The sequence below is a fragment of the Symphalangus syndactylus genome, chromosome 22 (genome assembly GCF_028878055.3).
Source record: "Symphalangus syndactylus isolate Jambi chromosome 22, NHGRI_mSymSyn1-v2.1_pri, whole genome shotgun sequence".
Lineage (NCBI taxonomy): Eukaryota > Metazoa > Chordata > Mammalia > Primates > Hylobatidae > Symphalangus > Symphalangus syndactylus.
This window is the reverse complement of record NC_072444.2, coordinates 36,420,009-36,435,106: the sequence shown is the minus strand read 5'-3', so window position 1 is coordinate 36,435,106 and position 15,098 is coordinate 36,420,009. Positions and strand designations below refer to the sequence as shown.

At 40.9% G+C, this 15,098-nt stretch overlaps 1 protein-coding gene across 18 annotated transcripts in view; it reads left to right on the top strand.

Annotated features, from left to right (window-relative positions):
- The first annotated feature begins 7 nt into the window (after window positions 1-7).
- TUBGCP5 (tubulin gamma complex component 5) overlaps window positions 8-15,098 on the top strand; it is a 49,596-nt gene continuing 34,505 nt past the window's right edge. For 3 of the 18 annotated variants that reach the window (XM_055262530.2, XM_055262528.2, XM_055262533.2), the window contains exons 1-8: window positions 58-297; window positions 2,791-2,844; window positions 2,942-3,050; window positions 7,162-7,258; window positions 7,961-8,040; window positions 8,955-9,090; window positions 12,650-12,764; window positions 13,749-13,838. In XM_055262530.2, the coding sequence (XP_055118505.1) occupies window positions 152-297; window positions 2,791-2,844; window positions 2,942-3,050; window positions 7,162-7,258; window positions 7,961-8,040; window positions 8,955-9,090; window positions 12,650-12,764; window positions 13,749-13,838 (827 nt within the window). In that variant the 5' untranslated portion in view covers window positions 58-151. Of the gene's footprint in view, window positions 298-402; window positions 718-2,790; window positions 2,845-2,941; window positions 3,051-7,161; window positions 7,259-7,960; window positions 8,041-8,954; window positions 9,091-12,646; window positions 12,765-13,748; window positions 13,839-15,098 lie in introns of those variants that run through there. The other 15 variants (XR_008654007.2, XM_055262527.2, XM_055262532.2 and 12 more) reach the window with 11 other exon arrangements.

The window sequence follows — 15,098 nt, the reverse complement described above, 5'->3', positions numbered from 1 at the left end:
GCGAGAATAGCTGCCAGCTTGCAAGTCGCCCGGCACGGGAACGCGAACTCTCGCGAGAAAGCCGCCAGCTCCGGAGGGGACTGCCGCAGGAGCCCGAACTCTCGCGCGACAGGCACCTATTCGTTAGACGCGCGCTGCAGGAGCGTGGAACATGGCGCGGCAGGGGCCGCCGTGGAGTCGGGTAGACGCGCAGCAGGAGCGCGATGTGCGGGAGCTCGTCCGGGGTGTCGCCGGCCTCCAGGACGAGGCAGACCCCAACTTCCAGCTCGCCCTAAACTTCGCGTGGTCCAACTTCAGGTGTGGGGCACGGCGCGCAGGCGGGTTCCCGGCCACAGCTCGGAGCCCGCGCGTGGGTCCCGCGCAGCCCGGGGTTGGGGCGCGCTGGGGCGGGGCATAGGGCGGAGGCGGGCGCGGCCTCAGGGAGCCTTCGCAGGCCTTGCCGCCTCCCGCTCCCCGCCGGCCAGCGCTCTCGGCGCGGTGCCCTGCGCACCCCACGGCGTGTTACCCGGGACGCATACTGATCGTCACAGGGAAAGCGTGAACTGGGTTTCTTGCCGGCCGGGGCGCGCGCCTGCAACCCCAGCGCTCTGGGAGGCCCAGGCGGGACTCCAGGCCAGGCTGGGCAACGTAGCAACTCCATCTTTATAATTTTTTTTTTTTTTTTTTTTTTTAAAGAGATTGTATTCTCACTGACTCCTGCTCCCTGGTCAGCCCAGTGTAAGGTCTCTCTCACCCTGCTCTCCTTTTTCCAAAACGCGTGTCATGACACTGATTTAACCTGTCATTACCGTCTCCTCCACTTCCACTCCAGCTAGAATGCTGCATCTCTGCACAGCTCCTGGCATGTAGCACGCTAAGTCACCTAATACAATTTCTAATGCAGTTTCTCTTGTAACTAATTTTTAAAGACTTACAGAATTTAGATTTTTACGTAGAGTGAGATCTCCTATTTTTCTTTATGGGAGATGTAAATTAAACAATACTTTTATAGTCACTACCCATAATGAGATTATTACTAAAAGAATGTTAATGTTAATATTCTACCTGTTTAATTTCAGTAAAAATCTTCTCGGATAATGAACAGTTTTTCAAAATCCGTAATCTTAGTTACCTTAATGATCATAGCCATAAAGTGTCTAGTTGGCTTATAATAGGAATACGGGGCTTTCAGATTCTTTTAAAGCATGCCAAGTTTCTGAAGTAATAAACTGAATTCTTAAATGTAACATAAAAATAAACAATGTGTGAAATAGGTTATACAATACAGAAACTTAAATGCTGAAATCCAAGTTATTTTTCTACTAGTATTTCTAAATGACAGTAGGCAGATGGTCATCATTTTAGAGCTGGGAGAGACATTGGAGGTTACTATTTCCATTCACAGATTTCAGGAACTAAATTATAATAGGTAAAGTGATGTTCCATTCACCCATTTACTGGACTAGAATCATGTGTTTTTCAGTAGTGTAATTTTATTTCTTTTAAGTACAGATTGCTCGCTTTGATACTAAAAAATGGAAAACATTTTTTGCATAGGCTATGCTATATATATATATACATTAGTTGCATAGGCTATGCTGTAATTTTATGATGCTTTAAACCATCAGAAAAATGAATAGTTCATATTTACATTCTTGAAAATTGTTGGCCAGGTGCAGCGGCTCACGCCTGTAATCCCAGCACTTTGGGAGGCTGAGGTGGGTGGGTCACGAGGTCAGGAGATCAAGACCATCCTGGCTAACACAGTGAAACCCCGTCTCTACTAAAAATACAAAAAATTAGCTGGGCGTGGTGGCGAGTGCCTGTAGTCCCAGCTACTCCGGATGCTGAGGCAGGAGAATGGCATGAACCAGGGAGGTGGAGCTTGCAGTGAGCTGAGATTGCGCCACTGCACTCCAGCCTGGGCAACAGAGCAAGACTCCATCTCAAAAAAAAAAAAAGAAAAGAAAAAAGAAAATTGTGGCCATTTAGAATTCTAGGCCTTAGAAGTTCAAAGATGAGTAAGATATAGCCTCTGTCTTTAAGAAAGAGACAAAAGTTAATGTATGATAGGGATTTTTAACCTTGGGATCTGGAGATATAATTCAGATATTTGTTAATTTGGATGAGGAAAGAATTATCTCTAACTGAAAAGTAGCATCTCCTTCTATTATGAATGAAGGCAGCAAACCATAGTAGTATTAGCTTACCTATTACTTTATCACCAGTAAAAGTCGCATACTGTTTTCACATCAGAGTTGTAGATATTTGTAAATGTTGTTTACTGTTACTTTAATGGTAGTTAACTGGACCTATTGCTTAATCTTGTTATTTAATACTTTCATAAATAACATTTCTTGCCATATCATAAACTTCTTGAAATATTTGACAACTGTACCTCAGTATAATGGGATTCCTTTGTATTTCTTTTTTGGCTTTAAAAACGTTATTCAGAGAAGGGGTCCTTAGGCTTCACTGGGCCTCACTATGGCATAAAAAGATTGGGACCACCTGATGTAGAATGTGTTCAGCTGGACTTAGATACAGGGGCTTATGGGAAGACAGAGGAGCCAGAGGACAAGGTTGGGAGGGTCAGGAAGCACCTGTGTGCTGGAGAAAGGATGCTTGCACAGTCTCGGACACAGTGATTATTTGCTTGCCTGATGGTGGAGGTAACAGAGGACAAGGTACACTCCATTCTGGAAATATGTAGCTGAGTACAGAGCATATGGGGGATGTGGAGGGCCATGAGATGAGTTCACTTACCTGTGTGACAGAGTTGGCATAAGAATTGCATTTTGTCTTTAATAGATTTCATCGTTTCTTGGATGTCAACAGCCACAAAATAGAAAAAACAATCGAAGGGTAAGTCAGTGTGTATATGTGCACATCCAGAAATATATGTATTTTCTTACAGATCTTTTTAAGATAGCTTTATAATCATTGTTTTCTTATATTTTAGAATTTATGAAAAATTTATCATTCATTCTGATCTTAGCAAAGCTGCTAGTTGGAAGAGATTAACTGAGGAATTTCTAAATGCACCACTTCCCAGTATAAAGGAAATAAAGGTATGCCTTCAATTATGAGATCTCCATTGTGTATTTTACTGTTTCCCATCTGATTATTGTCAGTTTGTTTCTGTTACTAAATATTTTATTTTAGTATTATCTACTGGCTAACAGGATCTCTTGGAAATTTACTTAAGTATTACCATCAAACTAGATATGCCTCAGTTTGTGAGGAAAGAGCTTGTTTTTAATCATTTTTTCACCTCAGTCCTACTAAGGAAAGAGAGATCAGAGATTGATACAAATAGTAGCATTGTTTGGGTATCTTAAAACTTTCAAATCGTTTCTCAGCACTTGGCAGTGACTGTCTGTATAGATGCTTACTAGATGTCTGGCATACTCTCATATTGTTTGGGGCATTCCCCAAGACCACCTTTTGGCATAATGATTTGCTCAAAGGATTCACAGAACTTAAAAAAAAAAAGCTGTTATCCTCACCATTAATGGTTTATTACAGTGAAAGGATACAGATTAAAATCACCAAAGGGAAAAGGTGCTTAGAGCAAGGCACGCATGTCCAAATGTTCCTTCCCAGTGGAGTCACCTGGGGATGCAGTTAATTCTCTCAGTAACAGTATATGACAACATGTGCAAATTGTTACCCTCCACTCCCCCCAGGGTCACTCAGCTGAGCCTTGGTGACCAGCATTTTTATTGGGAGTGGGTCACAGAAGCAAGCAGAGCCCACATGGCTGACCTTAGCTGCTGAGTCTCTGGCCCCCTAGAGGTCAAACCAAGGATGGCAAGCATATGGAAACAGCTGTGGGTTCCCTGAGCACAGTGGGACCACATTCCCTAGCTCTGCTGTGACACATCTTGTGCCTGCATAGTTCTTCCCCTTTCCCCTGCCTGAGGAAACTCACGTTTTAATATTAAACTCAAGCACTGTCTCCACACGTGCTATGTATTTCACTTCTTTATAGTTCCTTTCTTGTCTCCCCCTTTAAAATGCACATTTTACAGGCATAGGGCTGTGTCTGATTTGTTCCCGGACACCTAGAGCACAGTGGACAGTGCATGTTTGTTGAGGGAATCAGTAAGGCTGTGCAGTCTTGTCTGCTTCACTATCCCATCTCTGTCCACAGCCCCCACCCACTTACACAAGGTGGGATTGGTTATCCTTTTCTCTTGCTATGTGGCATCTTAGATGTGTTTGTTATAGCAGAGGTCCCCAACCCCCACGTGGTGGACGAGTACCGATATGTGCCTGCTAGGAACCGGGCTGCATGGCAGAAGGTGCAGTGGAGTGAGTGAGGATGACTGCCTGAGCTCCACCTCCTGTCAGATCAGCGGTGGCATTAGATTCTCATAGGAGGGCAAACCCCGTTGTGAACTGCACATTTGAGGGATCTAGGTTGCATGCTCCTTATGACAATCTAATGCCTAATGATCTGAGGTGGAACAGTTTCATCCTGAAACCAACCCCCACCCAACAGTCCATGGAAAAATTGTCTTCTAAAAAACCAGTCCCTGGTGCCAAAACGGTTGGAGATTGCTGTGTAGTGTCGCAATAACTTCACACTTTTTTCTTTTTTTCTTTTTCTTTTTTTTTTTTTTTTTTAGACCAAGTGTCACTCTGTCGCCCAGGCTTGGAGTGCAGTGGCACAGTCTCGACTCATTGCAACCCCCACTTCCCAGATTCAAGTGATTCTCCTGCCTCAGCCTCCCAAGTAGCTGGGATTACAGGTGCCCATCACCATGCCCAGCTAATTTTTTGTATTTTTAGTAGAGAGAGGGTTTCACCATGTTGGCCAGGCTGGTCCCGAACTCTTGACCTCAAGCAATCCACCTGCCTTGGCCTCCCAAAGTGCTGGGATTACAGGCATGAGCCATCACGCCCAGCTTCTTTATTATCCTTTTAATGTCCGTGGGATCAGTAGTGATGACCCCTCTTTATTTTCTGATGTTAGTAATGTATATATTCTCTCTTTTTTTTTTTTTGTGGTTAGTATGTCTAGAGATTTATTAATGTTATTAATCTCTTGAGCAAATCAGTTTTTGGTTTTGCTGTCTTTATTATTGTTTCCTGTTTTCAATTTCTTTATTTTTATTTTTATTTTTTTTTTTGAGACGGAGTCTTCCTCTGTTGCCCAGGCTGGAGTGCAATGGTGCAATCTCAGCTCACTGCAGCCTCAGCCTCCTGGGTTCAAGGAATTCTCTTGCCTCAGCCTCCGGAGTAACTGGGATTACAAGCGTATGCCACCATGCCCGGCTAATTTTTGTATTTTTAGCAGAGATGAGGTTTCGCAATCTTGGCCAGGGTGGTCTTGAGCTCCTGACCTCAAGTGATCTGCCCACCTTGGTTCCAAAAGTGCTGGGATTACAGGCGTGAGCTACCCCAGCCTGCTCTGTTGATACATTTTCAAGCTCATGCCAGTCTACTGGGTAAGCCCATCAAAAGCATTCTTCATTTCTGACACTTTGTTTTTCATTTGGAACACTTCGATTCTTTCTTAGAGTTTCCATCTCACCACTTATATTTCTGATCTGTTCTTCCTTGTTATCCACATTTTTCATTAGCACTCTTAGCATATTAATCATAGTTGTTTTCAATTCCTGGTCTGATAATTCCAACATTCCTGCCATGTTTGAGTCTGGTTTGGATGCTTGCTCTGTCTCTTCTGACATACTGTCAGGTGGCCAGCATTGTCTACCTGGACACCTGAGCCCAGGACTCTGGGGCTTTTATTGGGCGCTTATCTCTTAGGCATAGGACCTGTGTGACTGACCACAATTACTGAAGTTCCAGAGCCTTCAAAGGAAAGCAGGTGTACAGCTTCAGTCACCCTGTTTCCACCAACGATCTAAACAGACTAGTACAACCTGGTTCAAGATCTGAGCATACAGAACACGTTTGCCAGTTCAAATATTTCAAGAGCTCAGTTACCACAAGCTGGCCAAGGTTTATTCATGAAAATAAGCCCTTTGGGGGGATGCTGAAGGCTGTGGTAATTCAGGCTTGCTGAGTTAATGCGTTCCCACACAGCTAATATCCCAATTTAAAAATCAATCGTATGAATAAGAAAAGACTGGCAATCAAATAGAAACTTGAACAAAGGAGAGTAATACCCAATAAAGGAAAATCAGTACTTTTAAGCTTATGGAAAAGTGCCTACCATTTCATAAGATAAGATAAATGCAAATTAAAGCAACACTGAGATAACATTTTTCACTGATCTGATTAATAAAAGGTGTGAGAAACAGGTAATTCTATATGTATGTATATTTGTATTACCTGTATGGAAGATATTTTGACACTATTTCTCAAAATCCCAAATACAAACACTCTTTGACTTAGCATTTCACTTTTTAGGAATTTATTATACAGATAAACTCTCCTAATTATGAAACAACAGCCGAGTGTGGTGGCCCATGCCTGTAATCCCAGCACTTTGGGAGGCCGAGGCGGGCAGATCATGAGGTCAGGAGTTCGAGACCATCCTGGCCAACATGGTGAAACCTCATCTCTACTAAAAATACAAAAGTTACCCAGGCGTGGTGGCGCATACCTGTAGTGCCAGCTACTCGGGAGGCTGAGACAGGAGAATCACTTGAACCAAGGGAGGCAGAGGTTGCGGTGAGCTGAGATCGCACTATTGCACTCCAGCCTGGGCAACAGAGCAAAAATCCATCTCAGGGAAAAAAAAAAAAATATGAAACAATGTAAGTTTGTGATAGTGAAAGATTGGGAAAAAAAATCTAAATTTCATCAATAGGGGACTGGTTAAATAAAATATGGTACATCTGAGTTAAACTGTCAGGCATGTTTAAGCTTCATGATATATATTGCCACAGAAGAATAATTTTTAACCATAATGTTATACTCTAAAGACATTTCCGTCATTTTAGAAATAAAAAGCTGTCATCCACTCAGATCTTACACTTGTTAGAAATATAGAACTCAGATTTCAGATGGCTTTGAGGTGCCTTATGTGTATGCATTTGAGCTATGAAGAAGTTTGAAGGTTAGGAATTATTTAGGTATAACTCATGTTTTCTCAAACCAGGAAAAAAATTGGGGACATAACTGTCATGGAGTTATCTTTACTCAATCTAGTGTAGAAAGCATTTCCCAGCCTCAGAGATTTATGTTGTTCTTTTTTTTTTAAAGACAGATGCACATTATTCCATACTGTCACTTCTTCTGTGTCTGTCAGACTCTCCTTCAAACAGCAGTTATGTGGAGACACCAAGAAATAAAGAAGTGGGTATGTTACTAGATGACTTAACATATGAGAAGTAAAAGAGAAATTGTTTGATTACTTAGTTACTAAACATTGAGTTTTATTGAAACTTATAAAAATCTGTGAAACTAAAGTATTTCTATTGCTTTGGATGCTATCACAATTGTAAAATTTTATTTAAAATGCTGTCAGCCCTCTATATTCTCAGGTTCCAGACCCACAGATTCAATCAACTACAGATCAAAAATATCCAAAATAAATAAATAATAATAATACAACAATCTAAAATAATGCAATTTTTTAAAAAACTATTTACATAGCATTTACCTGGAATTAGGTATTATAAGTAATCTAGAGATTATTTAAAATATACAGCAGGATGTATTTAGGTTATATGCACATACTACACCATTTTCTATCAGCTTTGAGCATTGCGGAGGGTGGTGTAGCTCCTGGAACCAATTCCCCTCAGATATTGAGGGATGACTGTATTCGTTCTAACTTTACAAACTACCTTCAGCTGTAGAAAGAGAACACTCACCTTTGAGAATGAGTTAATTAAAATGTAAAATGTTTTAGAATATCAATTTATTAAATGTTTCAATATTTTTAAATTTTTATTTCCTATTTTATTTTGAGTCTTGTTAGTCTATTTTCCTCAGTTTTGAGGGTTTTTTTCAAAGATAGATATAATAAAGCTGATGAAGTTCTTCTGTTACATTTTAGAAAAGAAAGATGATTTCGACTGGGGAAAATACTTGATGGAAGGTGAAGAAATGGACATTGTTCCATACATGGACACACCAGTAAGTGGTAGTAGTTTTGCTACTGAAAATTGAAATACACACCAGGTGATACAGATGATTTTAATGGGTCCTTTCACCCTAGGTCAACATCGCTAAAACAGGAACACTTTTCACTAAGCTAGAGTCATTTATTATGGAAGCCTGATGAGGATTTCACACCAAATCAGTAGTAGTTAGAAGTTAAAAGGGGCTGGGCATGGTGGCCACATCTGTAATCTCAGCACTTTTCAGAGGCAGGAGGATCGCTTGAGCCTAGGAATTTGAGACCAGCCTGGGCAACATAGCAAGATCCTGTGTCTTTTTTTTTTAAATAAATTTTTAAAAAGTTGTCTGGGCTTGGTGGCTCACACCTGTAATCGCAGCATTGTGGGAGGCTGAGGTGGGTGGATCACTTGAGGCCAGGAGTTCGAGAGCAGCCTGGGCCACATAGTGAAACCCCGTCAACTAAAAATACAAAAAATTAGCTGGGTGTGGTAGTACACTCCTGTAATCCCAGCTACTCAGGAGGCTCAGGCACAAGAATCTCTTGAACACAGGAGGTGGAGGTTGCAATGAGCTGAGATCATGCCATTGCACTCCAACCTGGATGACAAAGCAAGAGACTCTCTCAAAAAGAAAAAGTTAAAAGAGATGAGTACAAGTATCCCTTAAGGACCTGTGATCTTGGGACTTTTTGCCACAAAAAATAATTCCATTCCTTATTATTTCAACATTATAGAAAAAAAGAAAAAGTAATAGTCATATTTCCATTCCTATAATAGGCGCTTCCAAGAGATTTAGGAAAAAAAATTGTTTTTCTGTTCTATGTTGCTTCAAAGTTTTTGCTTTTCTTCAAAGTTTTCTTAGTCTTTTAATGTAAATAGCTTTAAGTGTTATACTCTGTAAAGCTAAAGTGTATTTCTTTTTTAAATCAGAATTGGTCTGAAGAAAGTGAAGAGGAAAATGATCAACAGCCCTTAAGCAGAGAGGACTCTGGAATTCAAGTAGACAGGACACCGTTAGAAGAACAAGATCAAAACAGAAAACTGGATCCTTGTATCAGTTGGAAAGGTATTATGTGTTATGAGGTGCTGGCATTTTCTAATAGACAAATTCCCTAGAAGGAAAGGCAAGCTTTGAGATCAGTTCTGTGTAATCAAGGTATTGGCTAAGCTCTACCATCCTTATAAAACCAATTTTTAAAACCATTAGTAATGTTTTCTATGATGCTTAAGTAGTAGTACTACAGAATTAATGTTGAATTCATACATGTAGAGTGTAATTTTGTAATTTTTTTTCCTATACTTCTGAGAACTTTCTCAGGTATAAATGTTTCCTTTTTTTTTTTTTTTTTTTTTTTTTAAATTGAAGAAGGACTGATTTTGCTAAGATTGTGCCACTGCACTCCAGCTCTGGCAACAGAGCAAGACCTGGTCTCAAAAAAAAATTAAAATAAAAAAGTATAAGGGAGGATATGCATAGGTTATATGCAAATACTATGCCATTTTATATCAGGGACTTGAGCACCTGCAGATTTTGGTGTCTGCAGCATTCCTGCAACCAATCCCCATTGGATACTGAGGGACAGCTGCATTTATTCCGGACTTTCTAATCTGTGCTGTTGGTGTCACTGTGACCCAGAAACAGACTTTTTTATTTATGTGGCTTTGTAGTATTATGTCTTAATATATAGATGGTAAGTTTCCTCTCAGCTACTTGGGAGGCTGAGGCAGGAGAATCACTTGGCTCCTTTTCTTTTTTTTTGGAGACAAGGGTCTCACTCTGTTTCCCAGGCTAGAGTGCAGTGGCACAATCTTAGCTCACTGCAACCTCCGCCTCCTGGCCTCAAGCGATCCTCCCACCCCAGCCTCCTGAGTAGCTGGAAGTACAGGTGAATGCCACCATACCCAGCTAATTTTTGTATTTATTGTAGAGACAGGGTTTCACCATGTTCCCCAGGCTAGTCTCAAACTCCTAGACTCAAGCAATTACCCCACCTCTGCCTCCCAAAGTGCTGGGATTACAGGTGTGAGCCACCATGCCCAGCCCACTTTGCTCTTCCCCCCTACCCGTTTTTTTTGAGATGGAGTCTCACTCTGTCGCCCAGGCTACAGTACAGTAGCATGATCTCACCTCACTGCAAACTCCGTCTCCCAGGTTCAAACAATTCTCCTGCCTCAGCTTCCCAAGTAGCTGGGATTACAGGCATGCACCACCACACTCAGCTAATTTTTGTATTTTTAGTAGAGATAGGGTTTCACCATGTTGGCCAGGCTGGTCTCAAATTCCTGACCTCAACTGATCACCAGCCTCTGCCTCCCAAAGTGCGGGGATTACAGATGTGAACCACTGCTCTTTTTCAAAATTGGCTTAGCTATTTGTGAACTTCTGTTCTTCTATAGACATTTTAGAAGCAGGATGGTAAACTTTAAAGAAAAAAAAAGGCCAAGCGCAGTGGCTTACGCCTGTAATCCCAGCACTTTGGGAGGCCGAGCTGGGTGGATCACTTGAGGTCAGGAGTTCAAGACCAGCCTGACCAACATGGTGAAACCCCATGTCTACCAAAAATACAAAATTAGCTAGGTGTAGTGGCGCACGCCTGTAATTCCAGCTACTTGGGAGGCTGAAGCAGGAGAATCGCTTGAACCCAGCAGGTGGAGGTTGCAGTGAGCCAAGATCACACCATTGCACTCCAGCCTGGGCAACAAGAGCAAAACTTTATCTCAAAAAAAAAAAATAAATAATCCAGCTGGAGTTTTTATTGGGATTGCAGAGAATTTATAGATCTAATTTGGGGAGGCTTGATTGCCTTAACATAATAATAGCTACATTTATCGTAATTTTTATCTTTTATTAGAGTTTGGAATTTTTTTTTTAAAGATCTCGAGTGTTCATTTGTTAATTTCTACATATGTTATAGTTTTTATTTTTGTGAATGTTGCCTCTTTTGTTTATTCCTGATGTAGAAAAAATAATACTGCTTTCTGTAAGTTGTCCTTATATGCAGCATTTTTGCCGAATTCTCATAATAGTTTGTTGATTCATTTGGTTTCTTATACAGATGATTAGTATCATCTGCAAATATTGATGGTTTTATCTCTTCCTGCTAGTTCTTATGCCTGTATCTTCTCTGTGACATGATAATCAAATCTCTTTTCTGGCCCACCAGCCCAACCCTCTAGTCCGTAACAGAAGCAACGGCTCATAGGAGTGGGCTTCCCGGATGACTAGGGGGGTTTTACCTGAAACTCCTCCGTTAAGTGTGATGGTTGTTTGGTATCAGTTCGGGGTATGTGGCCTTTATCAAATTAAGACAATTTCCTTCTATTCCTTTTTTTTTCTAGACGTCTTTAATCATAAATAAATGTTGAATTTTTATTAAATGCTATTATTTATCCATGAGATAATCTCATAACTTTTCTCTTTTATCCTAATAATACATTGATAGATTTTCTGATATTGAATTATCCTTGAATTCTTCACCTAAACTTGCTTGATCATGTTATTTTTTAGTACATTTTTAGATCGGGTTCAATTTTGGATTTGCTTTTTTTTTTAAGACCGGGTCCTGCTCTGTCACCCAGGCTGGAGTGCAGTAGCATGATCACAGCTCACCCCAGCCTCAACCTCCTGGGCTCAAGGTATCCTCCCACCTCAGCCTCCTAAGAAGCTGGGACTTCTGGTGCATGCCACCACACCCAGCTAACTTTGTTACTTTTTGTAGAGATGAGGTCTCACTATGTTTGAGACCAGCCCAGGCTGGGATTGCAGGTGTGAGCCACTGAGCCCAGCAGGCTAGCTCTTTTTTAATGTAGGATTTTTCATCTTTATTCTTTGATGAATTACATGTATCCTGTCTTTATCTAGTTTAAAGCATCACTGTTATATTAGCCTCATAAAATGTTAGATGGCTTTCTCTTTTTCTGCTTTTTCAAACAACTTGTATAAGATAGAGGTTATCTAATCCTTCAAAATTTAGCACCAGTCCCGAGACTTTGGGAGTGGTTGGGAAGGTCTTTGGTTACCATTTCAATTTCCTTAATGGTTATTGGACAATTAACATATACCATTTATATCTTTTTATGTATGTGGCAATTTTTTTTTTTTTTTACTTTCTAGTCAATTAAATTCATTTAATTAAATTTAGTATGTGTTTCTATATGTGTGGTTTTATTTTATTTTACTTTGTTTTTTGAGATAGGGTCTCACTGTGTCATCCAGGCTGAAGCATAGTGGCATGATCTCAGCTCACTGCAGCCTCAACCTCTTGGCTCAACCAGTCCCCTCTGGTGTCAGCCTCCCGAGAACAAGCACATGCCACTATCCCTGGCTAATTTTTTTGTATTTTTTGTAGAGATGGGGGTCATACTTTGTTGCCCAGGCTGGTCTTGAACTCCTGGATTCAAGTGGTCATCCCACCCTGGCTTCCCAGAGGGCATATGTGTGAGCCATAGAACCCAGCAGATATATGTGGTTTAAAATAAATGATCATATATACATAAATGTTAGGTAGCTGTTATTTTTAAAAAGCCATTTTTGACTATACGTTTGAATGGAGCTGTAAGTCCAGGTATTGTGACCCAGTATTTTGTTGTTGTTAACTCAAACTGATTACATTTCTTTCAAGCAGATGAGCCCGATGACCGAAGCTGGCTGGAACATCATGTGGTCCATCAGTACTGGACTGCCCGGCCCTCCCAGTTTCCTCATAGTTTACATTTGCACTCTAACTTAGCTGCTGTCTGGTAAGAAGCTGAAGTTTTCATTTAATGTGATGATAGAAGAAACTTTGATGTTTAAACATTTGGCTTTGATTTGTGACTTAAATCAAGTTCTTCCCTGAAATTTGAACTTGTTTTTGTTTTGACAATTCTGTTTTTTTGGAGACAGAATCTCACTCTAGTTGCCCAGACTGCAGTGCAGTGGTGAGATCTCGGCTCACTGCAGTCTTGACCTCACCCAACTAATTTTTTATTTTTTATTTTATTTTACTTTTTTTGCAGGGGGAGACAAAGTCTTGCTCTGTCACCCTGGCTGGAGTGCAGTGGCATAATCATTGTAACTCTGTAACCTCTGCCTCCCGGTTTCCGGCAATTCTCGTCCTTCAGCCTCCCAAGTAGCTGGGATTATAGGTGCACGCCACCATGCCCAGCTAATTTTTATAGTTTTAGTAGAGATGGGGTTTTACCATGTTGGCCAGGCTGGTCTCGAACTCCTGTGTTCAAGTGATCCACCTGCCTCAGCCTCCCAAAGTGCTGGAATTACAGGTGTGAGCCAGCACACCTGGCTGGTGTTGAAAATTCTAGTTGAATAGTTTTTAATTATTTGTTATTGAAAATCATTAAATTATATTATTTAATTATAGTCTCTTTCCATTTTTTGTTGTTAATTTCAATGTAAATGGATTGGTATATATTAGGGCATTATTTGATATCTGTTTTGGTATACTTACTGCAAAAATAAACATATTGTTTTCCAGAAAACAACATTACATAGTTGTAAACATTTGCCTAAATCAGCAATAAACATAATAATTGCAATTGTTCTGAAAGTGTTTCTCAGAGTATTCTGATTGACATGAAAATATAGGGGGCATTTAAGCCATTTATTACGTGTACTTGCTAATTGATTGCTACTTAAGTTAGCACTAAATTGCGAATATTTGTTGAGATAAGTTATTTACTTACTTAGAAACCTGTCTATTGACAGTTATGTTTGCTGTCTCATAGGGACCAACACTTGTACAGCAGTGATCCATTGTATGTTCCAGATGACAGGGTTTTGGTTACTGAGACTCAGGTTATTCGGGAAACCCTATGGTAAGATGTATTCATTTAATTAACAGTCTTTATGAGACTTGATTACTGAGAAGCAAAAACTTTTATTAAAGGAAACTTTTCAAGCATTTTCACATGCAGACTAGAAACGGTCCATTAGGTGTGAAGTTCAGACCAGATTTGACTGTGGAGATTGAGAGAGTTTGATATAATTACTTCATTTTCATTTTAAATAATTTAGCATATAATTTACTTAGATTAGTCCATCTCTTCTTTAACATCGGAGTTTAAAGCAACATTTGCTACTGACTTTTTTTTTTTTTTTTTTTTTTTTTTTTTGAGACAGAATCTCACTCTGTTGCCCAGGCTGGAGTGCAGTGGCTCTGTCTCAGCTCACTGCAAGCTCCACCTCCCGGGTTCACGCCATTCTCCTGCCGCAGCCTCCAGAGTAGCTGAGACTACAGGAACCCGCCACCACGCCCAGCTAATTTTTACTTTTTTAGTGGAGACGGGGTTTCACTGTGTTAGCCAAGATGGTCTAGATCTCCTGACCTCATGATCCACCCGCCTTGGCCTCCCAAAATGCTGGGATTACAGGCGTGAGCCACCGCGCCAGCAGCTAGTGACTATTCTTAATAGGCGGAGTATATCAATGAGGGCCTGTGCCCGTACCTGGAAGCCAGGAATCTGATGCGGCACATGGTGCTGTTACTACTGAAATTCCGAGTCCTGGTGCTCTCACCATAAAGTATGATATTGACATGCTCGCATTCTTAGAAATAGGAAGATCTCTTTGGGTCGTCAAGTATATGGGGGAGATGCTTTGACAACATGTTTTGGACTTCTAAGATGATGTTGAAATATCTTGAGTCTTAGGGTAATCAGATGAAAAGACTGATTCTTCCATTTTCTTAGTATCTGACCTTTTTGCCCCCTAATTCTGAATATTTAATAAAAATTTCCTGAGGTGGGGCATGGTGGCTCACACCTGTAATCCCAGCACTGCGGGAGGCCAAGGCAGGTGGATCACTTGAGCTCGGGAGTTCGAGACCAACCTGGGCAACATGGTGAAACCCCATCTCTACAAAAAATGCAAAAATTAGCCAGGCATGGTGACATGCACCTGTAGTCCCAGCTACTGGAGAGGCTGAGGCTGCAGAATCACTTGAACCCAGCAGGGTTGTGGCTCCAGTGAGCTGTGATCATGCTGCTGCACTCCAGCCTAGGTGGGTGACAAAGTGAGTCCCTGTCAAAAAAAAAAAAATGTCCTGAGCATACTGTCGTGAATATTTTTCTAGACTT